Here is a 26098-nt window from a genome sequence, read left to right as displayed (position 1 = left end):
TCCATCTTTCTCGTAGCCTTCACCAATCTTCATCTGGGATGTTGGGTCCAGCAGAGTTACTTTCTTCTTGGAAAAAATAACATCACAGTTAAGGTCCCTGGTCAGCTTGCTAACTGATAGAAGGTTATTAGGGAACTTTTGAACATATAAAGCAGAACTGGATTGTTTTTTAAACGACAGATGACCGATTCCGTTGACTGATGTCATAGACCCATCTGCCATCTGTAACTTTGTGTTACTGATATGTGTAACATCTGTTATTTTGTTTAGATCGCCAGTAATATGCTCAGTTGCGCCGCTGTCTACTACCCAGGAATCAGAATTTAATTTAACTGTGAAGGCAAGAGACTTACCTAGTACAGCAGAGGATTCTTCAGGTGTAGAGGATGCAGTGCTGGTGGCAAGGTTAGATTGAGCTACTTGACGCAGCAGACGAGCAAGGTCGGATAAGTGTGCTTGAGAGAGGTTTGGGTTTCTTGAAGTTTGTCCTGGATTTCTTGAAGCTTGTCCTGGATTTCTGCTTATTTGTGGCTTTCCGTGCAGGTGCCAACACTTATCCCTTGTATGGCCATTCTTCTTACAGTATGTGCATTTGAATTTTGATCGAAGTCTATTCAAGGGAGGAGGCTCAGCATCTTCTTGTCTTAGACTCTTGAATGCCATCAGTTCTTGCCTTTCTTCAATGCCTCTTGTATCGTCAGAATTCATCACTTTGCGACGAGTTTCCTCTCGTTGTATCATGGCACATACGGTGTTTAATGATGGTAGTGGGTCACTCATCAGCACCTGGCTTCGTAGGTTATCAAAGTCTTGGCCTAATCCAGCCAAGATCTTGAAGGTTTTGTCTTCCTCTTGACGTTGCCTCAGAATATCTAGATTTGCTGTAATTGGTCGGTATTGGGAGAGTTCATCCCACATACCCTTAAGACCATTCAGATATAAATGGAATGGTTTGTTACCTTTGACTGTTCTTGCAACTTCTTGTTGCAATTGATACACACGAGCGAGATTGTGTGTTTCACCGTAAATCTCATTTAGAGTATCCCAGATTTCTTTTGAGGAGTCAAGGAACAAGAACCCCTCAGCTATATTTGGCTCCATAGAGTTGAGCAGCCATGCCATAACGAGTCTGTCATTTGCCTCCCATTCATCAAATGCAGGATCTGTTTTTTCAGGTTGTGGGATTTTACCTGTAACGTAGCCCAGTTTTGATTTGCCGCAGAGAAATAGGCTGGCAGACTTGGACCAGATGATGTAATTTGATCCATTCAAGGGAGTTGTCGTGATCTTCAAGGAGGGATTAGGATCTTGAACTACGGTTTTGTGTTGATTCATGCACTCATCTTGATAGCTCTGATACCATGTCAAACTTGAGTTCTTGTGGAGAATTGCAGAACTCTGCAGAAAACAGGGGAAAGAGAAGTCGGCAGGAACAACAGAGTAAGAAGCTCTCACGCAATTTTATTCATCTCTTCAAGTATATCTCTCTCTCTTTACTTTAATCTATTTATACATTCATGATACACTTTCGTTATGTTACAGCTGTACAGTCTGTTAGAATGTGAGCTGTCATGCTTGTTGCAACTGTCTCACCACTAGAGTTGTCTTGTGTGCTAACAGAAGGGAGGCACGGGTGTTGGAAGTCATAAGAAGAAAACCTAAGAAAGAAAAAGAGCGGACAAAGAGGCAAGGAAGGTAGGCAAAGAAAAATTAGAAATAAATCAAGCCAAAAAGAAGATGAAGAAGGAAAAGAAGGAGAACAACATAAGATGGAAAGATTAGGGTTTTAGAATCCGACCAGAAATATGAAGGAGATGAAAATGACGGAGGATAGCAAGGAGATTGAGAGGGAAAAAAACAAAAGAATAAGAGGATTCAAAAAATTGTATGATCTCTAAGGACACACCTTTTCGTACTCAACTTAATCCAAGGCCCAAACTTGCTCTGATACCATGTGAGATACTCCAAAACTATTCACTGCAGAAAATAAGAGAGAAGGAAGAAGATAAAGCTAAGAAAACCGCACGTTAGAACTTCAGCGGACGTGGGTTATGAAGTCTGAACTAATTATATTTTGGCAAGATACCCTAATGTCCATCATTACAAAATACCCCTGATTATAATGCTGTTTGCAAAAACATATTTAATGTACAATTTAAAAAGTATATATATATTGGGTGGATCCAATGAGGACTCAATCCAGACCCAAAAATATCACATGTCTAACCGTTTCAAAATATAAATTATATAATTTTCTTGAACAAATTTTGGAACCGTTGGGGCCTACTTTCATGTATGAAATACATAAAAATGATAATAATGAAAGAAACATTTATTTGGGTATTGGAATTGAAAAGTAGCTTCATAGGATTGGATTCTAAAACGGGGTGTTCAGGATTGGAATTGAAAAATAACTTTATTGAATTTAGATTTATAAGTTGATTTTATTGGATTTAATGTAAACTAACTTGTTTGGAATTGGGATCTCAAAATTGGTGTGATTTGGATATTAGATTTGAAAATTGATTTAACTGGATTCAGTATAAAAATTAATTTGATTAAAATTAGGTTAAAATGGATTAAAAAATTGGATTGGTTGCACTTTGGAAATTGGATTGGTTGCACTTTGGAAATGAGATTGATTGTATTTGAAAATGGGATGGATTTTAGGGATTGGACTGATTGAGCCAATTTAATTGAATTTGACAATTCATGTAAATTGAGTCTCAAGATCTATTGTTGATTTGGATCTAGATTTTTAAAAACTATAGGAATTGGTTTGAAATCTACGTTGATTCAGTGTGAAAATGGCATTGATTAAGCTTCAAACCACGATTGGTTTTGAAATATCACATTGGGCCATATTTGAAAAGTTGAATTAAATCTAAACTAACTTGTTTGGAATTGGGTTTTCAAAATTGGGGCGATTTTGATATTACATTTGAAAATTGATTTAATTGGATAAGTATAAAAATTAATTTGTTTAAAATTAGGTTAAAATGGATTCAAAAATCGGATTGGTTGCATTTCGAAAATTGGATTGATTGTATTTGAAAATGGGATGGATTTTAGGGATTTGACTGATTGAGCCAATTTAATTGAATTTGACAATTCATGTGATCTATTGTTGATTTAGATCTAGATTTTTAAAAACTATACGAATTGGTTTGAAATTTGTGTCCATTCAGTGTGAAAATGGCATTGATTAAGCTTCAAACCATGATTGGTTTTGAAATATCACGTTGGGCCATATTTGAAAAGTTGAATTAAATCTAAACTAACTTGTTTGGAATTGGGTTTTCAAAATTGGTGCGATTTTGATATTACATTTGAAAATTGATTTAATTGGATTAGTATAAAAATTAATTTGATTAAAATTAGGTTAAAATGGATTCAAAAATCGGATTGGTTGCATTTCGAAAATTGAATTGATTGTATTTGAAAATGGGATGGATTTTAGGGATTGAACTGATTGAGCCAACTTAATTGAATTTGACAATTCATGTAAATTGAGTCTCAAGATCTATTGTTGATTTGGATCTAGATTTTTAAAAACTATAGGAATTGGTTTGAAATTTACGTTGATTCAGTGTGAAAATGGCATTGATTAAGCTTCAAACCACGATTGGTTTTGAAATATCACATTGGGCCATATTTGAAAAGTTGAATTAAATCTAAACTAACTTGTTTGGAATTGGGTTTTCAAAATTGGGGCGATTTTGATATTACATTTGAAAATTGATTTAATTGGATTAGTATAAAAATTAATTTGATTAAAATTAGGTTAAAATGGATTCAAAAATCGGATTGGTTGCATTTCGGAAATTGGATTGATTGTATTTGAAAATGAGATGGATTTTAGGGATTGGACTGATTGAGCCAATTTAATTGAATTTGACAATTCATGTAAATTGAGTCTCAAGATCTATTGTTGATTTGGATCTAGATTTTTAAAAACTATATGAATTGGTTTGAAATTTGTGTCCACTCAGTGTAAAAATGGCATTGATTAAGCTTCAAACCATGATTGGTTTTGAAATATCACGTTGGGCCATATTTGAAAAGTTGAATTAAATCTAAACTAACTTGTTTCGAATTGGGTTTTCAAAATTGGTGCGAGTTTGATATTACATTTCAAAATTGATTTAATTGGATTAGTATAAAAATTAATTTGATTAAAATTAGGTCAAAATGGATTCAAAAATCGTATTGGTTGCATTTCGGAAATTGGATTGATTGTATTTGAAAATGGGATGGATTTTAGGGATTGGACTGATTGAGCCAATTTAATTGAATTTGGCAATTCATGTAAATTGAGTCTCAAGATCTATTGTTGATTTGGATCTAGATTTTTAAAAACTATATGAATTGGTTTGAAATTTGTGTCCATTCAGTGTGAAAATGACATTGATTAAGCTTCAAACCATGGTTGGTTTTGAAATATCACGTTGGGCCATATTTGAAAAGTTGAATTAAATTTAAACTAACTTGTTTGGAATTGGGTTTTATAAATTGGTGTGATTTTGATATTACATTTGAAAATTGATTTAATTGGATTAGTATAAAAATTAATTTGATTAAAATTAGGTTAAAATGGATTCAAAAATCGGATTGGTTGCATTTTGGAAATTGGATTGATTGTATTTGAAAATGGGATGGATTTTAGGGATTGGACTGATTGTGCCAATTTAATTGAATTTGACAATTCATGTAAATTGAGTCTCAAGATCTATTGTTGATTTCGATCTAGATTTTTAAAAACTATATGAATTGGTTTGAAATTTGTGTCCATTCAGTGTGAAAATGGCATTGATTAAGCTTCAAACCATGATTGGTTTTGAAATATCACGTTGGTCCATATTTGAAAAGTTGAATTAAATCTAAACTAACTTGTTTGGAATTGGGTTTTCAAAATTGGTGCGATTTTGATATTACATTTGAAAATTGATTTAATTGGATTAGTATAAAAATTAATTTGATTAAAATTAGGTTAAAATGGATTCAAAAATCGGATTGGTTGCATTTCGGAAATTGATTCATTGTATTTGAAAATGGGATGGCTTTTAGGGATTGGACTGATTGAGCCAATTTAATTGAATTTTACAATTCATGTAAATTGTGTCTCAAGATCTATTGTTGATTTGGATCTAGATTTTTAAAAACTATATGAATTGGTTTGAAATTTGTGTCCATTCAGTGTGAAAATGGCATTGATTAAGCTTCAAACCATGATTGGTTTTAAAATATCACGTTGGGCCGTATTTGAAAAGCTGAATTAAATCTAAACTAACTTGTTTGGAATTGGGTTTTCAAAATTGGTGCGATTTTGATATTACATTTGAAAATTGATTTAGTTGGATTAGTATAAAAATTAATTTGATTAAAATTAGGTTTAAATGGATTCAAAAATCGGATTGGTTGCATTTCGGAAATTGGATTGATTGTATTTGAAAATGGGATGGATTTTAGGGATTGGACTGATTGAGCCAATTTAATTGAATTTGACAATTCATGTAAATTGAGTCTCAAGATCTATTGTTGATTTGGATCTAGATTTTTAAAAACTATAGGAATTGGTTTGAAATCTACGTTGATTCAGTGTGAAAATGGCATTGATTAAGCTTCAAACCACGATTGGTTTTGAAATATCACATTGGGCCATATTTGAAAAGTTGAATTAAATCTAAACTAACTTGTTTGGAATTGGGTTTTCAAAATTGGGGCGATTTTGATATTACATTTGAAAATTGATTTAATTGGATTAGTATAAAAATTAATTTGATTAAAATTAGGTTAAAATGGATTCAAAAATCGGATATGTTGCATTTCGGAAATTGGATTGATTGTATTTGAAAATGGGATGGATTTTAGGGATTGGACTGATTGAGTCAATTTAATTGAATTTGACAATTCATGTGATCTATTGTTGATTTAGATCTAGATTTTTAAAAACTATATGAATTGGTTTGAAATTTGTGTCCATTCAGTGTGAAAATGGCATTGATTAAGCTTCAAACCATGATTGGTTTTGAAATATCAGGTTGGGCCATATTTGAAAAGTTGAATTAAATCTAAACTAACTTGTTTGGAATTGGGTTTTCAAAATTGGTGCGATTTTGATATTACATTTGAAAATTGATTTAATTGGATTAGTATAAAAATTAATTTGATTAAAATTAGGTTAAAATGGATTCAAAAATCGGATTGGTTGCATTTCGGAAATTGGATTGATTGTATTTGAAAATGGGATGGATTTTAGGGATTGGACTGATTGAGCCAATTTAATTAAATTTGACAATTTATGTAAATTGAGTCTCAAGATCTATTGTTGATTTGGATCTAGATTTTTAAAAACTATATGAATTGGTTTGAAATTTGTGTCCATTCAGTGTGAAAATGGCATTGATTAAGCTTCAAACCATGATTGGTTTTGAAATATCACGTTGGGCCATATTTGAAAAGTTGAATTAAATCTAAACTAACTTGTTTGGAATTGGGTTTTCAAAATTGGTGCGATTTTGGTATTACTTTGAAAATTGATTTAATTGGATTAGTATAAAAATTAATTTGATTAAAATTAGGTTAAAATGAATTCAAAAATCGGATTGGTTGCATTTCGGAAATTGGATTGATTGTATTTGAAAATAGGATGGATTTTAGGGATTGGACTGATTGAGCCAATTTAATTGAATTTGACAATTCATGTAAATTGAGTCTCAAGATCTATTGTTGATTTGGATCTAGATTTTTAAAAACTATATGAATTGGTTTGAAATTTGTGTCCATTCAGTGTGAAAATGGCATTGATTAAGCTTCAAACCATGATTGGTTTTAAAATATCACGTTGGGCCATATTTGAAAAGTTGAATTAAATCTAAACTAACTTGTTTGGAATTGGGTTTTCAAAATTGGTGCGATTTTGATATTACATTTGAAAATTGATTTAATTGGATTAGTATAAAAATTAATTTGATTAAAATTAGGTTAAAATGGATTCAAAAATCGGATTGGTTGCATTTCGGAAATTGGATTGATTGTATTTGAAAATGGGATGGATTTTAGGGATTGGACTGATTGAGCCAATTTAATTGAATTTGACAATTCATGTAAATTGAGTCTCAAGATCTATTGTTGATTTGGATCTAGATTTTTAAAAACTATATGAATTGGTTTGAAATTTACGTTGATTCAGTGTGAAAATGGCATTGATTAAGCTTCAAACCATGATTGGTTTTGAAATATCACGTTGGGCCATATTTGAAAAGTTGAATTAAATCTAAACTAACTTGTTTGGAATAGGGTTTTCAAAATTGGTGCGATTTTGATATTACATTTGAAAATTGATTTAATTGGATTTGTATAAAAATTAATTTGATTAAAATTAGGTTAAAATGGATTCGAAAATCAGATTGGTTGCATTTCGGAAATTGGATTGATTGTATTTGAAAATGGGACGGATTTTAGGGATTGGACTGATTGAGCCAATTTACTTGAATTTGACAATTTATATAAATTGGGTCTCAAGATCTATTGTTGATTTGGATCTAGATTTCTAAAAACTATATGAATTGGTTTGAAATTTGTGTCCATTCAGTTTGAAAATGGCATTGATTAAGCTTCAAACCATGATTGGTTTTGAAATATCACGTTGGGCCATATTTGAAAAGTTGAGTTAATAATTTTGAAAAGTTTGATCATCATGCATGCGGGGTTGGCTCAAATGCATTAAAGGAATAACTTAGGCGGTGTTTGATGACATCGGATCTGCCCAAAAGATGCAAGGTAAAACAAACTATGGATCTTTAATTGGCAGAGTTCAAATCTACGAGAAGGGTGAAACCTACGGAATAGAGGTCAGACCACCCCCGTTCGCTGTCTTGCATAGATCTCACATCCGCGAGACGCTGTGGAGGGAGGTCTCCCGCCATCAACATCGACCGACCTTCTACCCTGAGCCTTTCTCTCCACCGAAGAACCAACAAGAAAAATGTAATTCTCAGGATCCTTCAAAAAACAATTGAAACTATCGGTAGTGCAATGGTTTCAGAAAATAGGTTTCATAGAGAGAGAGAGAGAGAGAGAGAGAGAGAGAGAGAGAGAGAGAGTTGTTGAAGCTCGGACAGTGGAGATGAGAGCTCCAAGTCCTCTCCAGATTTTAAAAACCTTTGACACTTCTATGTGCAGAAACTTTCGACACTACTGATGTTTTGATGACTGTTTTTTGTTTTCAAAATAGGTTGAGGATTTTAGAAAATAGAAACTCTCTAAAATTCTTGGCACTACTGAGGGTTTCATCAAACTAAAACCGTCAGCATTGTTGATGATTTCAAAGAGGGAGACCGAGTGAGAGAGAGGGAGGACCGAGGGAGAAGGAGGGACGGAGACTGGCTTATCTTACCATCGTAGAGTGCATCTGCACACACTTATAAAAACTTGACTTGGCAGTCCAAAGAGAGAGAGAGAGAGAGAGAGAGAGAACTCACCAATAGAAGAGATGCCCTTCGCTTAAAAAAAAAAAAAAAAAAAACAGTCACCACCATGATTGTCAAGCTAAGGGAGAGAGAGAGAGAGAGAGAAATAGAATGCAAACCTTCGCATCATTTAACGTGGTTTCTAGAAGCCATGTTTTTAAATTCCTCTACATAAGATCTGAGGATTTAAAATTCAGCCTCGGATCTTAGATATGGGGCTACCCAACGGAACCTTAAAGAGGCCTATACAAAATAATGCATAATATTGAAACAAGGGTAATTGGGGAGGAAAACTTCATCATGCATTTGCTTCAAACTTGATGGAAACCACAAGACACCGACTAGGAATTCTCTATCTAATGACATACACATCCATACTAAGATATTCCAAAATCCCAAATGCTAGTACGTGAGGAAAACGTGTTGTCGTTGGAGTGAAGTAGCTTGTCTGTGTTTCTGTTAGGTGATATACCCTTGGACTGGGTATCATGGTGAAATCTTGTGTGGACTCAGTTGTCACATGTCACAGGTTGATGAATTTTGGGCCTATGGGATGGACTGATTCTCAACTCTGCCTAGTTTTCTAGCTGTCAAAGTCTCCACCTTTCCCTCCTCTCCAAGGCCCAGACTGCTTTTGGTGCCTCAAGATGGTGCATGTACTATACTTCAAGACAATAACTATGCCAACACCCCACCCACCACCCTTGTGGCCTTGTTCTTCTCCCGTCCATTGCACCAACTCCCTTAGGATGAGGGGTCTGTGTTTGTATTCTTTTTTTTTTTTCCTTCTTTTTTGGTCTATTTGTGTTGTTTGCACTAGCTGATGCGTTGTATTCCATTTTGATTCGTCTAGAATATATGGTTTTTTTCAATAAAAGGCCGGCAGCCTATCTCCCAGCAATCTTTCACTGGAACTGATTGGTGTTGGAGACTCAACCTCTTTTGCCCACTCACGAAGATTCTCCAACTATGGTAATCATGGATTCATGGGAAGGACCATTGGAGCTACGGACAGACCTTTCCATGAAAGTACATCCAACCTAACATGACACACCGAGAAACCACTGTTATACATTAAACGAACTGAGAAAGTAAGAAGCAACAACAATACAGTATTAAAGTCAGTGTCTATTATCTTGAAACATAATAAAATGAGTGATGAATCCATGATGATTAAGCTACTAAACAACAGGTGTATTTTGTTAGGCAAATTAAGAACGAATCATTACCTAGAAGAAACTACTAACAGTATTTACAAAAATTAACAGTTAGCAATCAATGTAAATTAAATGTTGCTGATATATATACAAAATAAATCAAGTGTAAAAAGATTAACTACTTATAGATTACTACTTTGACTCTCTAAAACAATATAACAAGTCCTACCCTTTGTGCAGACTGTAAAGTAGAAGGTAACTATCACCATATAACTGCCTATTAATCAGGAACATGAGGGCTTATGGTATGTGACATGACTGACTTAGCTCAAGGTTATAATGTGAAACCACACAAGAGAGTCACATAATGAGCACCAAATCAATTTGTCTAAAGAACATTAATACTCACAATAGTTAATGGCTGACATGAAAGCATGATTCACATGCAATTGAGAAATAGAACAAATTAATATTACTCAAGGATTAACAAAATTTATGAACTCTTGACCTTTGTGGCTGTCTACCAATGTCTGACCCAAAGCTGTCAAGTCCAATTTTGTGTTGAGTCATACTTTGATGATTTGATAGATTTAGAGTCCTTATGTAGATAAAATGTGAAGCATAGTAGGTTAATTTAGCTTTTCGATAGCCAGTGTGCACTTATATCTATTCATTAAGTTCCATCTTAAATTTCAGTTTCATTTTTATTGATTAGTGTCTCTAACCTTTTTAAGTTTGTTTTTTTGTTCCAACACAAACAGTGGTTCTTAGTGCATGGAGGACGACCTACTTGGTGCTTGAAGTTTCTTCTACGCTGCATAGCATTGGTTTGTTGTATTTCAAATGTTTGATATTTTGGTGTTTCGAAGGAATTTTTCTGTGAATATTGGTTGTTTTTTGAGTTGTTCAATAATGTTTGAAGTCCTTGAATTTGATTTGCTCTTGCTTTGTGCTCATAATCCTCTATGAGATAGACCAAACTCGCCATTATTGTCGGAGTTGGTTAATAAAACTGATGCATGTCTTTCGTTGTTTTCAGTAATAAAATATGTTGTAGATTAAATTCAGAGTAAATTTGCATCAATTTCATTCCCTTGTTGTGTAAAAGAGAGAGATGAAGAGATAGATAAAGAAAAAAAAGGAGAGAAATAAAGAGAGATAGAGACAATGAAATAGAAAGAAAGAGAGATAGAGAGAGAAAAGGAGTAGAAAGGGGAAGGGGGACAAGACTGGCCTACTGAGCCTCCAACAGCATCCCTCAACTCAATTCAAGATCTCCATATGCCATCAGAATGTAGTAGCCCCTGGAAATCGAACAAGGGACACACCCACAACATGCCACCTTGTCTGCCCAGTTGAAATGCACATCATTTGCAAGGAAAGAACAAAAGAGATAGAGAGAAAAAGAGAGAAATAAAAAAGAGAAAGGGATAGGGAGAAAAGAAGAGAGAAATAGAGAGAGGTATAGAGAAAAAGAGAGAAGAAGAGAGAGAGAGACAGCGCGCCAGCAAGAGAGATAGAAAGAGATAGAAGAGAGATCAAATCAAATTTACCTAATTAACAAAAAAGAATTAAATCTAAATGAGCTTATTTTTAAAGTAAAGACTAAATGAAATTTAGAAACTGGTTTCTGGAGAGAGGGGCATACCTCACCCCTTTAATGTCTAATCAACAAGAATAATTATTTGAGAATTTAAGAAATGATTGTTTTTCCCCTAAAACAAATTTAGTACTATTGATAAGAGATTAATCATTTCAAGATCTCATTTAAGCACCTTTAAACAAATTAAATGCAAAAATTAGAAACTAGATTTAATAAAGAGAAATGGGCATACCTGACCCCTTTGATCTCTAATTAACGAAGAATTGAATTCTAACCTAATCTAAGCATCGTGAAGAAAAATCAAAACTTATTAATGCAATATATTAATCGACATGAAAAGGAAATATAGAATAAAACAAAATAAAATGAAATAAAGAAGAGAATATAGGAAGAAAGCTTACCAAGGAAGCCAAGAAGGGGGAGAGAGAGAAGCTCAAAGAGAGGGGAAGAAAAGAGAGGATAAAATGAAAGAGAAGGGAATGAAAGTGAAGGAGAGAGGGAGAGGACTTGATGCTCAAATAAGAGAAGTGGAAAATAATTTGTAGTGGTGGATCCCTCCCCTCCTGCCCTTCCCAATTTTGAAAAATAATAAATTGGTTAGCTAGAAAAATGCATAATTGCCCTATCAAGTGCATTTTAGTCATTTTACAAGCTTAAAAAACTGGGCTGACCTACTCAAAGGTCATTTTTGGCCCGTTAGACCCGACCAACATGAGGGTGGCTGAGGAAAGGAAAATGGTCGTTTTAGCCATTATGGCTCTGTTGGCAGCCCACCACAAACAGCATTGCCAGTCCTGGCCAGCACGTACCGGCCATGGCTGAGCACGTGGCGGGCCATTTCTAGCGAGACTGGGCTGGGCTACGCACCACATATTGACCCAACACAAGAAAAGTACATAAAAAAGGTCATGCTACTTCAAATCAGATGACAGCCAAAGATGTCAATCCTCAGTTTAAATCCCAGTCTACCTAGTTCCATTCAACAAGAAATTAAGAAACATGAGAACGATAAATAGAAGGATTTTCTTAACAATTAAAGCTTCTATTGATCATGCCATAAATTAAAGCTAAGAACTGAAATAACTTGTGTATAACACTGGCATCCAAGATTTTTAACTCTTCATGTCTTCTCAAGATATTCAATATATGATTCTTGAACTTTAGACATATTAGACAAACCACACTATTAATTTTGTAGAAAATTGATTTATCATTTGTCCATAAAAATCCTCAAATGAACCCCATTTTTGAATCCGAGTAAACCCTGTTTTCTTACATATTTTGATAGAACATGTATTTCTCTAAATTTATGAGTCAAAATTTAATGAGACTTTTTAAGGTTGAAAGCTAATCTTCATGCATGTTTTTGTTCAAAAATCTTGGTTATTGGATGTCTGGTTATTAAGTTTATAAGATTTACAACAAAGATAAAATTGTGTGACGCAAAATTCTGCTCTGCTTAGAATAGTTTTAGGTAGATGAATTTTTCATGGTTCATTACATGCTCAAATGAAGTTGGGTTTTGCAGCATGTCTTCTTAATGGATTTATGTTGCTTATTTGGTATTTTGAAATGGAAATGAATGGTATTTTGGGAAAGTTGTATAGCGTATGGGGTTTTGAAAATTGGAAGTTATGACCTAAAAATGGTCATATTTAAAGTTGAAGTTTAAAAATTAAAAACATAAGTTGATAATATTAAGTTATAAATAATTGATAGTTGAAATTCAAAAATTGAAAGCTGAAACTATTGTGAAATTTTGAAGGGCTGGTCATAATAGAGAATTTGGAACATTACGAGAAATTTTGATAGTTATATGAAAGATATACCATTGTAGAAGTTTGGGATACTGTAAAAAATGATACAAATATTGTAGAAAACCTAAGTTGATGTAAAATAACATAGAAGGACGAGTCATTTTTATAGAAAATTAAAACACTAACTTGAGTAGAAGGATTTTAGGGCCTTTGTTCTTACTCTGTTGCTATGTTAGCTATTAAAGATGTTAATGCTTAAGGTGGAAATGTCTGATCATGCATTGTAATAGTCCGGCCACTACAATGATGGAACATAAGTTAGAAAGTGAATTTTTTTGTTCATTTGTCAAAATGGTTACATCAAGAATATACATACAACTTTTTCAAATGAAGTACATTAATAGGATCAAGAAGTTCAACTTCATCAGCATCAATCAAACGACAGGAATTTTTTGGGAGAACTTCTTTGACTACATAAGGCTCATCCCACAGGAACCCATTTTCCACATGGGTGGTTTTCCAAAGAATTGTAGACTGCAACACTAAGTCATCCACCTGAAAGCTTCGTTGATTAATGGACTTAGCAGACGGTTCGGTAATCCTCTAACTATATGGCTCTGCAGGTTTATTTGTTTGTAGGCTTTTCTTATCCAACATATCTAACTGAAGCATTTTTTGTTGTTAATAGTGGTCCATGGGTGGCTCGATGAATGAGGCTTATGCACATATAGTGGAAGAATTACATCAGTTCCTACATACTAATTCAGCTGACGTTGCATTAGTTGGTGTTATAATAGCGGTACGGTAAAACCATAATGCATCATGAATTTGTCTTCATTGTTCTTTCAAGAATTCTGATTAATGCTTTTTTAGTGGCTTCTGTCCAGTCATTTCTTTTGGGGTAGTAAAGGGTTGATAAGTGATAATAAATTTCAAATTTGTTAAGGAAAGTTTTCAATTTTCATTTTTTGAAATGACCGCTATTGTTTGACACAATGTCATATTGGACCGTGAAATGACAGAATATTATAACAGATGAAGGAAACAACACGCTTGCCTTAGATGGTTTTCAAAGTAATGGCCTCTACGCACTTGATGAAGTTTTATATAGTCATAGGAAAATACTTGTCCATTAGAGTATTGACAAGGCTCATTACATCAAAAACCCACATAGAGAAATTGCTGAATGTAAGTAATCTTTAGGTAGCATTAAGAGACAAAGCCCTTGTACATGAGTGCAAGGGCTCCCCACCAGTCGAGTATGAAAAACTCGTGCTCTCGCAAGTTTGTCCACAAAAATGTAAATAAAGTTGTCCTATAAATCAAAAACCTTCCCAAGTCACCTAAATTATCCAAACTGTTGCCTGATCCCGTGAACATTGCCCACATCTACCATGGACATTTGCCAGATAGTGCAACAATTGCAGGCATTGGCCCCTCTGAGGCAGATTAATAAGCCAGTCCTTTAGAAGGTTGCAGTCTAACCGTGGACGTGATTACACAAATGCCAGAGCCATCAAGGCTGTACTTTAGACTTGCACTCATTATTTATATTAGAATGCTTTCGAATTTAGGGCTCGCAATCTCCACAAAGTTGTTTTTTAGCACCTTTATGTTTTGTCGGTGTTTCAAGGAATTGATATTGCTTGCTATACATACGCATGAGAACCATCAAAACATTGCATTTTCAATATCAACATGGTATCTCTTGGTTTTGATGGAGTTGGATGCCAGCTGCATTTTTGCAATGCAAAGTCTTGGTAACACTGGTGCTTTCAAACCCTGAAAGGCATCCGGAAATTGTATCGCCTGTACTTACTGTGACTATTGACACTTTGTTTCCAAATAGTGCTTAGTAGGGAAAATTAAGCCCTCTTCATAGCCCATTTTCAACTTTGAGATAGTGCAGCCGACCAGTAAGGCAATTGGATAATAATTGAAGATCGTTTTATCAGTACGTTCTGGCACAAGTCGAGGATTTTCTGCTTTTCTTCTGATGGAACATCCAGTTCGTCGGGATGGTTCAGAGATCAATCACTTCACGCTTGCAATCATGAATCCTTGAATACCTTTGGGATTTACCCAACTGAGAGAGAAAAAAGGAAAAGGTAGATTGATATATGCATCTGCATGCAGGTCAATGATTTCATGGCCTGCATAAAATACTTTTCTGTTACAGGACTTACAGGAGATAATGGTTAACACTGCAAGCGGTTCCTTCATTGTACTCACAGCACCATGTTTACACACTGATGGTAAATAGAAGTCCACACGCATCCATCTTGCAGAAGTGCTAATTGGACCACACATGGATCATTCCTTGCTTGTTACCGGTGTATATCTCATTCCGATCTTCATCATAGAAAAGTGCAGTTACATCCTCAAGTGCTTCACGGACAGTGCAGCGGACATAGGAGCGACCACATTTTCCTCTAGGGCTAATCTTCAGCCCAGGATCACCTGCACTGATCTTTGCAATGCACTTTCCCGTCATTATGTTACTCATGTTGATTGAACCAACTATATCCACTGCACAAGATTCATCAAAAATAGTTTCAGGGACACCAGTCAGTATGATGAAAGAAACCAAAAAGGCAGATATTAAGCGAGGCCATCACTCTGGCAGTATCAGACCAGACCCAACACTAACAGAACCAACTAGCTACAGGTGGCTCGACCCAATCCAGTAGTGTGAAAGCATGGACAGTCTTGGATTAAGCCAAATTTTGCAGTGACAATAACGTGGAAAACCTGCTGTTTCCTGAAGAAACTTGGGAAAAAAGAAAAGGAGAGCCGTCCCCCAATCACCTACCAAAGTTGAACGCCCAAACTTTAATTGGACAAAAGAAAAGATAGAAGACTCCACCAAGTTCTTACCATTTATTGGCCTAGTTACTGTAACTTATGTTGGTGAATAGCTGGATAATAGCCATATGGTAACAAAACATGGAAAAGGAAAGGAAAAGGAAAAGAAGAAGATGCCAACAAAATTCACCCATCCAGCAGTTACAGTCACCAGCAATCGGCGAACCCAAACAAGAGCCCATTTGGTGGTAAGATCAGCCACCACGTTGAAACAATAAAAATAAAGCAAAAGAACAAACTTTTCACCTATTTCCAACCAATGGCTTTGACAGGGTTACACACATACACAAACAGATGAAGACAAAATAAGTATCATCAACATGTACTTAGTAAACTAACAATAAACAAATCAAAACAAACAATGAATACAATAGAATCTATCAAGATTCATGAGCATGCTAAGCAAACTTGCAAATAATGACAACCAAATAAGTAAAAAACATAGAAAAGGAAAGAACTCAAATGCAACTGGATTTGGCCATCTTTGAGCTAGTCCAGCTTTGGCAATTTGAATGGAAATGCACGGAGTGCAACCAACAGAGTATTGACCATGACTAAGCTGGGCAGGGTGCTCCATTCACGTTGCTATCCACGTGAGCATGTTCATACCAGCATGGGCCTCTCTTGGCATCCCCACATGACATAGCTACAGATACATGTATTCTTGCATGCCTATGCCATAAAGCAATAGATACACATCAAGTAGCATTTAAAGCAGTACCTTGTCCATCCTCTTGAGTTTCCTCTGATTTACAGTAGGAAATTATTAGTTCCTGATCAATTGTGATATAGATGTTATTTGTATTGCAATCTGGGTGCCACAACAGGTGGTCCTCAAAAGAAGTGACAAGCTCTCCTCTGAAGTTCCACACAGCAACTGTTTGGTTCCGGAATGTTAAGAAAAGGTGATTCTCATAGAGGAAAATAAATGCTGAAGGGATCATAAACTCTGTCCGGCTAACTTCTATTATCTTTGAATCTCTTACCTGTCCAACAGTTGAAAGACTGTCATACACATATAATCGGAAAGTGCAAATTGCCAAACAATGAGGAAAGATGACAGGTACCCTACATCAAGAATCTGCAAGTTCTCATTTTCTTGCTTGACTAGGAGCTTCTCATTAAACTGCTCAATGAAATCTATCTTCTTGTTTCGGTGTAACAAATGATTGAAAGATTTTAACACTGTTCCATCTTCAATAGAGAGTATCTTAAGAGGAACGTGACCAGGGGCTCTGTTGAATATGAGAAGCATGATACCTGGACTGTAATCAATCAAACAATTAGAAAGATTCAGACTAATGTTCAATTTCCTAATAGCAACACAATATCACTTCAATGGACACTATTAAACCAGAAAAACAAGGGAAAGAAAGAACCTGATTTTGATTTCCTGAATATCTTTGTCAGGTATTGAGTAGAGAAATGAATAGTTCTTCAAATCAAATACTTTGTATATCCTGCCACAGAAAGCCACCAAAAATGTATTCCTAAAATTTATAAGAAAAGGTACAACCTTGAAACCAATCAAACAGGATCCTATAAGCCTGAACAATTAGAAAGAGATTCAATCATGAATTACCCAAGCCTGAGAAAACTTAGATCAGGCAGTTTAGCACCTAAGAACTGAAATATTTCAGAAGATACCAGAGACTTACCCATCCTGGGCTGAATAAGTCAGAACTTTTCCATTCACATCATCAAACTCCACAAAACCAGGCCACTTGAGAGATTCTGATTCAAAAAGGGCATATCCAGCGTCTAACTGATTTCTTCTTATATACCTGCAAGAACAACAAAAGGGAGGACAATAAGTATGGTCAAGTTTTGCTTTGTGGACTGAAAGAAAGCTCAATTCTTGCAACAAGTTGAAAGTTCCTATGGTATTGAATTACATGAAACAGTGTATTGTAGATTTGCATATTTTTGAAGCACAATCAAGTGCCATGTAACATAAGCAATGTAGAACCATTTATTAAAGCACTGACCATACATACAACATGCAGATTAGGTGCATGTTTCCCTTCCTCAGTCAGGAATCACTCCTTCCTTTTAAACCAAGCCCATAAGAGCCTCGCCAATTTACTAAGCAGTCACAGCAAGTGCCAAATTACAAGAACAAGACTATATAGACTTGGAATATTAAATCCCACATATACACAGTTACAACGAAGTATTAGAAGTTTTCTTACTCTATAGGGGTGGTTCTGCACTTCAAGGAACTAAAACAATCTGAAGCATAAACTGATACAGTAATTATCGAGTCGTTATTTTTGTTATAGAAGAGACTTCGGATCACTTCATCAGGGCTGATATTCAAGAAGCATATCCGTTCATTTGTAGCTGTTACAAACATGACAAGAAAGAAATTACTAGCTGTCCTAACAATAGTTACTGAAATTGAATGATGATGACTATGTATAAAGTCATACTCCGACTGAATGCAGCACAAAGTCCAGACTGAGCAAGAGCGAATATGACATCCCTTGCAGCAATAATCTCAATGATTTTTGAACGCTTCTTAAGGAACTGTAACTTCAGGAAATAATGAGCTTTTGGATCAAAAGTATCAAATTCTTCCTGCACATGTCAATGCAATGGGAAATTCAGTGTCAATTCAAATGCTTAAACATATTCTGTAAATCAACCATCATAGCCACAAATCCATGTAAGAAAATAATGATGCTTTACGGGAAAACAGAATAAATATAATAAACAAAACCATCACAACCACAAATAAATGAAAAAACAAAACAAAACAAAACCTACAGAAGCCATCACAAACCCTTTTTGTTTCCAAGATGAGTCATGAGAAGAAGAATAACTCGAAAGAACAAGAAGAAGAAGATGTGGATTCTCTACATGAAGAGACAACAGCTTGGAAAGAAAGAAGGAGAAAGAAGCAAAGGAAGAGGCAGCAAGAAAGGAAGAAAGGAAAATGGTAAGAAACAGAAATGGTTGCCACCATGAACATAATAAAAAGAACTTAGAAATAGCTGACTAAAGTAAAAAGTCACAGAGTGAACATAGTGGAAAACTAAAAATCAATGTCCAGCTCAGCCTGCACAGGTTTGTTACTGCACCTATGTTTTCAGTTTAATAACTTTGTCAATATATGACTATACCTATGTCACATAGGTACGGGTACGGACCATTTTCAAAAAATTTGGGTGCGGGGGTACAGCCGTACACACATGCGGACGTGTATATATATATATATATATATATATGTGTGTGTGTGTGTGTGTGTGTGTGTGTGTGTGTGTCAAAAAATTTCAAAATGAATAACATATTCACAAAACACAGTATGGAAGTAATTAACATACAAATATATCAACTTTCTTGATTCTCTGTCGCATCATCAAGATTAGAAGGAGCAATAGGTCACGCTTTTAAGATATATTGACATCGTTGTGGTTATGGCTCACACTATTATCGAAGAGTCAAGTTATAGAGAAGGAATGGATTTTCGAAACATTGTATGGAAGATTTTAAATGAAAAGTTGTGAGGAACTATGTACAACAAAGGTTTAGAGTGAAAAAGGAAACAAGAAAAGAGACGGGGATTTTTAATTTTCAACTAAAAAACTGGACAACTTTGGACTTGGTCAAAGTTGACCGAGTCCGAAAATGGACAAAAATGATCCCGGGTACGTTGACCGTACCCGGTACTGCGTTGACCGCACCAGGGCCGTACCCATACCCGTACCGTACCATATGGGTACTCCTCCTTAAGAGGAGTACCCGTGTGACATAGCATAGATGCTGGCTTTTGGCCTGTTTTCCCAACATCTTCTATACTTTAACCCTCTGCTTCCTCTTGCTGCTGTGCTTTTACATTTCTCCTCTTTAATCTATTTGTTTTCAGCTCCATTCAGATCTCTCTCTCTCTCTCTCTCTCTCTCTCTCTCTCTCTCTCTCTCTCTCTCTCTCTCTCTATATATATATATATATATATATATATATATATATATTTGTGTAATTTAATGTGAGAAATAGAAAACTGGCTTCAATGACCAATAGGCAAGCTGCTATCAAATGTTCACTTTTCCACTATGTCACATAGGTACGGGTACAGGTGCTAGTACAGGTACTGGTATAGGTACGCCATTTTCGCCAATCTTGGTACGGCGGTACGGCGATAGTTATATATTTTTAATTATTTATATACAAGAAATCAGCAAAAAAAAAGTAATACAAATATAAGAAACTGATGCCATTTTTGCCGTAGATATGTTATATGAAGGTAAGGAAGAAGTAGGAAGAGGCGTCAGGCGAAAATAGGTTCATTACATCATTTAAAGTGACATAGGTATTATGTATGAGAAAGAAGGAGGAAGCGCCGTACCACCGTACTGGTACGGGTGGTACGTGGGCCCTTCCCACGTACCACTGTGACATTGCTTTTCCATCATGAAGAATCTGCGAAGTGTTAAGAATTGCAATTTTTTATGTTCAAGTCAAAAAATTGCTATTAATTCTCCTCTATGTAGGAATCCAGTTTCTTTAGGTCTGAAACAGGGTTTTCTGTTATGTAGTCTTTCATAGCGGCTTGAACAGGAATTGCAGTAGTCATTTACTTATGCAATTTCTGTTACGCAATGTGCAGCTGGAGAAGGAAGGAAGAAGGAAAAAAGGAAAGGAAGAACTGAAGAAAAAAGAAAGAAAGGAATGCCACGAAGCAAAGAAATATTTTGGAGTTATGCAGCGGAAAGTGAAGGAAAGTTGGTCTATAATTCTTGGAGTGTACCATATTCTGGAGGCACTACTCGCGTCAAATACCATTTAGTCGGTCTTACTTGCCATCATGTTGTCTCTTGTGAAAAAGCATCCAAACATGTCCATAAGATAGCAGTTAAAGCATATAAAGAACTTAAATAACAAACTTCAAAAAAAGGCAAAACGCAAGTTCCTCAACTCTTCAAGCCAATCCCAAATAAGTATCTGCTCTTGATTAATCAACAGTCCACTTCATTTTACTGGTTCAGTTCAATCCATTAAAGGACGCCAACAAACAGTATCAAGCATATTTAGGAAGCAAGAAAAGTATTAGATAGATGGTCTTCTTTTTCGTACTTTAACAATGTTTGCTGTTTAATATGGTTCAATCCTAAATTTTAAAAATTTAGTCATTGTTGATTCAAACCATGGGCCATGATTTTTTCTTCCAAGTAGTGAAACAGCCAAAAAAAAAATCATTAGATGATACAAAGAAAAACATTGAATTCTATGATGATACCAAAAGTATTACACAAATGGTCTCCTTTTCATACTTTAACAATGTTTGCTGTTTGATATGGTTCACTCCTTAATTTTAAAAAATTTCTCATTGTTGGTTCAAACCATGGGCCACGATTTTGTTTCTCCAAGTAGTCAAACAGCAAAGACAAAATCATTAGATGACACAAAAGAAAAACATTCAATTCTATGATGATTAAATGAAGGCTGCATTGTCCCAACCTGAATGCATAATCACGTCCAACATTTGGAAACATACAACAAATAAGCATATATATATATATATATATATATATATATATATATATATATATATATATATATATATATATATATTACTACATCATATGAAGCTCATTTTATTGATTTTATAATTGAAGCCATTGATAAACTAGAAGAAGTGTCGTATGTAATCAACAAAGCAAGGTGCAGTGAAAAAATCATCCAAATAAGCAACAAGCTTTGGATATCATGAGGACTTGCACTGAGGGAAAGTATTGACAGGACTAGGCATGACAAGATTTGTTTCTTTTTCATTTGCTTGGATTCCATTTAAAAAGTCTTAGGTTATGCCTTAATGGTTGCTTCAAATGAATCATAACTTGGAGAAAGTGTCGATAAGGAAATGACAAGTCATTCAAATGATAGTTCTTGGGAAACAGGAAGAGAGATTGTCAAGTTCCTTAAACAACTAGTGAGCCAATTAAAAAACAGTATATGGAGAACAAAGCTACTATGGGCTATTTGTATGAGGCACTTGAAGGAGCCAAAGAAGTTAATTATGGCCTGCCAACAAATATGAAAAAGAAAAATTCATACCATGTTGGAATACAATCGACAGAAGATAGAATCTTAATTTGTACAATCTACTATATGTTGTGGCTGCTTGCCTAAATCCTTACCTATTCTGGGATAAGAATTAAAAAGATAAGAAGGATGAAGAAATTTGTAGACATGGTGGAACAGAGCTTCTTAATTATGAGGACAAAAAGACAAACAGCCAAAGAACTTCTCAAATATCATGCTAGAGATCATTATTTTATCATGGATCTTGTTCATACTATACATCCACTTAGGTATATTGTTTTGCTTTGTGTTTGGAGACATTTGCAAATTCTCTTCCTACATCTAACAAGATGGCAATCAAGATCGTAATCCAAACCATATGGTGCATCAGCTTGCAAAAGGAATTGAAGTGGATTTGATGCCACTAACATGAAAGAGGAACAATCTTAAACCAACAACATTAACTTATTTGGTGCTTGTTTAGATAAATATACATATATAAAAAAGCTTGAAAATAAAGATGATAATGCAAACCCATATACATAGACCATGTGCATTTTACCCTGAAGAAAGTTTTGATACTATGTTACATAGATGGAAAAGAAGCCAATGATGAAAATCTAAACTAATGAAGGGAAGACGTGGGCATGAAAATGAAGGGACCACTTCCACTTTGTGGGGTGAGATTGGTCTATTTTCCTTGAGGGGCAGAAGTGATGAATTTCTGAATATATGCTATTGAAACCTTGGAAGCTTGAAATTTTGTAGTTTGAACTTTGAAATTTAGAATTTGTTTAGGATTGTTAATGCTTAATTTTTATGTTTTCTTGATAACTAGTATGACATTATGGCTTATGAGTTGTATGGTTCACGTGCTAAAGGTTATCTAGTTGTTGGTTGTTATTCATTCCATGTTACTTGTAATGTATTCACTTGTTTGTTAATTGTTACACAACTTGCATCTTACTTGTTTAACTAATAAAATTCTTACTCATTTAGTCATTTATTTTTATATTTTTATGTCTTTTTTTAGTCTTCATTTATTTTATTTTTATCTAGTTTTTAGAATTTGTTCAACTTTGGAAATTCCAAAGTTTTCTCAAGAAAAGCAACCTTGTCAAACAATACCCAAGAAAAAACTTGCTGATAAATACCCAAAAACTATGTAACTTTCTGGTAAAACCAGTTGACTGATCCAGACTCTCCATCGGTTTGAAGATCTTACAAGGATGTCGATGCACCTCATATATCCACGACTAAAAGGAAGAAAAAGTCATCACTTTCTACAACACTATAAAGTCCAAAGCTAATACTCAGCATTTAGGATGTCACTCTCATGCAACGTAATTACATGAGTAATTTTGAAGAGAATGACTTAATTGGAACCTAGCAACTCATGCATTAGCAAGTTACCGAACTCTTATATAACAGATTTAATAATACCAGACTTAAAAACACGAATTTAAACTAATTCACCTAACCATAGTAGGAAGAAAAATATAAAAGCGACCACTTGAGGAGATGTATGGACATCTAAGAATGGAAATTTACCAGAAGAAAATCGATTTGCCGAAAAATCGAGTAAAGCACCAAATCCTGGACCAATGGGTTCACCAACCTACGAATGAAGGTAACTAGTGCACACCCTCTATCTTTACCGAGGAATTTAAAGAACTGCCGCCTAAACGAAAGATAGATCACATTTTTTACCAGGCTGAAAATAGAATAGGCCCTCAATTTGTTTTCCAATTTCCTTCCACCAAAACCCTAAAGCTCTTTCATCGAGAGTATTTTCCTCTCATGTTCCTGATAAATCTACAAGAAGAAGGATATGTACTCTTGTAAACTGTATGTAAGAATTCTCATACAAAGGTAAATCCCTTGGTTTGCATCGGCAACCTAAAAAAACCATCTATGCTAAGAGACTAACAAAACCCTAATTCCAGGTTTTTCACTGCTTGCATTAGAACACATCGTAAGTGAAAAATCGTTCGGAGAAGACCCCAACAAGAAACACATGTAGGAGAGAAGCAAGCGAAGAATGAAATTCTCGACCTGGAGCTGGAAGTTCCGAAACTTCTCCTGGGCGTTTGAGAGGCTGCTGCCGATGCTTCTGAAGCAACCGATCTCTCTGTGCTGGAGTTTCTTTACAGAGTTCTCGAAGACACTCGGTGGCTTCCGCTTTGCCGCCGTCACCCTCAGTCGCGCCCTCGCCGGAGTGTTCTTCATCACCGCCCCACTCGAGGAGACAAACGGGACGGCCTCCGAGGACGATGAGCAAAAAGAGGAAGAAGGAGAAGAGGACGTCGACAGATTTCACCTAAAGAACGCAACTGTTGTCTGAAAGAGATAACCTCACAGTTGCCGGCGCTCCAATGTCTCCGACGAGACGGTGTTTTCTCCAGCCGAGACGACACCGATCACCATCCGCAGAACTCCTCCTCCGACGCAGGAACAGGAAAGGGGGGAAAACTGGCGCGTTAAGAGGGGCAGAAAGCAAATGTCAGTAAGACAATGTACTTATCACTTATTTACATGACGATACTCAACTGGTTGTTCACTTGTTTGTGTTTCAATGGGCAATCTTGCACGTGACGATGCCTAGTGCTAATTCAAAACCCAAAGCCTGTGTATTTCTAGCCGCTTTTGAATTTAAAAATAAAAAACTAAAAGAAACATGTCCTAGGCATAACTCCAAAACTAGGGAGAAATGCTTGAGGAAATTCAAAAATGCTAAAACCTTATTCTAGGATTCACAAATTTTTCGATTGCATCTGTAAGCTTCTTATATCCATTTTCAGATAGTTTAATGAAAAAAATTACAAAAACAAGCTCAATTATGACAGGAAAAGCATGAATATGTTTCAACATTTTTCATTTGACCAGTTAAATTAATGAGCTACTTCACAAAAGAATGCTTCTAATTGCAAGTGATGATGATTACCCATGGATCTCAGATCCAAAGGAATATTCACCCCTAACGTGGATCTCAAATCCATGATGTAGTGTAAAAAAATCGAGGATTTGATATCCAATTGTTGGTGGGGGCGAAGGGGATAGGACTTCAAAGCCATGGATCTCAGATCTACAGTAATCAAACGCAGCATAAACGAAATCGATAAACCCACAATTTTATTAAATTGTGGGTTTCAATATTCACCCCTATCGTGGACCTCACGCAGCCTAAAAGAAATAGACTAACTTAAGAAAAACTGTCTTAAGGAGGTTGCAGTGGAGAACAATGAATTGAGGTGTTTGAGAGATCATGGAGAGCGGAGCTAATGGAGAGCCAAGTCCATGCAATTATTTTGCAATGGTGTTGTCAACTTGAAAGTTATGAGACAATCATGATGGAGAGTTCTACAGAAGCTTCTATTCTATATTAATGGAGTGGAGTCGCGCACCCAATTGTAGAGGGAGAAACTGACTTGAGAAAAATAAGAGTTTGGAGCAAGTTTAGGTGATTTTCCCTTAGACGATGTTTGCTTGCCTATAATCAATATTCTGGGATGACAATTCCAGAATGTTAATTCTAGATTTGCTGGAACTGGAAACACATTGCCATTTAACAAAATGGCATCATGCTTGTTTTGGGTGGATCAAACACCTAGAATGAGGATCCAGTGTTTGATGGGCCTGCATGGAAACATTTTTGGTCAGTTGGAATGTGAATCCTTTTATGGAATTTAAAAAAAAAGCTGTGGGGGGCCAATAGAATGTTTTAAAATCATGCACCATTGTTTCAAAATTTTCCGTAAAGGAATGGGAGTAGAATGAAATTTTCGTAAGTTATCTTTTTTTCTCTCTCTTCCTGCACGCTTCTCTCTGTCTTTCTTCATTGAAACACTCCTTTTGGTGACTGGTAATGCATCGAAGATTGATAATGATCATTCAGAAGTGTCTCCAAAAACTCGAAGGAGAAAACCCAGTGCTGGAGATAGGTTTCTCTTCTTTCGTTTTGTTTTTGTTTCTTTTTTAACACTGCAAAATAACTACCAATAACCAGCAATTGTCAGTTGTCAAAAACTGGGTTTTGATCACCTGAAACCCTGGATGCATGCTGGAAACCCTTGATGAAGAAGGTTGGCATCGAGGGTTTCGGTCACTAGAAATCACTACACAAATCGACGGTTTTCTGTGACAGAAACCCTCGACCTTTTTGTTGATTTCAAGCATCACCAGTAAGTTTTTTTTTTTTTTTTAACATCCGAAAACATGGGT

General features: G+C 35.4%; 1 protein-coding gene across 1 annotated transcript; it reads right to left on the bottom strand.

Moving 5' to 3' along the window:
* Positions 1-15075: 15075 nt before the first annotated feature.
* On the bottom strand, positions 15076-24376 carry LOC116258157 (uncharacterized). Its single transcript, XM_031635306.2, has 8 exons — positions 23933-24376; positions 18286-18433; positions 18046-18196; positions 17512-17637; positions 17233-17313; positions 16926-17118; positions 16575-16839; positions 15076-15517 (listed from the first exon to the last, which is right to left on the bottom strand). The coding sequence occupies exons 1-8, from the start codon at positions 24104-24106 to the stop codon at positions 15282-15284; spliced, it is 1374 nt and encodes a 457-aa protein (XP_031491166.1). The 5' UTR covers positions 24107-24376; the 3' UTR covers positions 15076-15281.
* Positions 24377-26098: the final 1722 nt, after the last annotated feature.

The sequence above is a fragment of the Nymphaea colorata genome, chromosome 7 (genome assembly GCF_008831285.2).
Source record: "Nymphaea colorata isolate Beijing-Zhang1983 chromosome 7, ASM883128v2, whole genome shotgun sequence".
In the NCBI taxonomy this organism is placed as follows: domain Eukaryota; kingdom Viridiplantae; phylum Streptophyta; class Magnoliopsida; order Nymphaeales; family Nymphaeaceae; genus Nymphaea; species Nymphaea colorata.
Note: the sequence above shows the minus strand (reverse complement) of the source record. Positions and strands in the feature narration are given on the sequence as shown.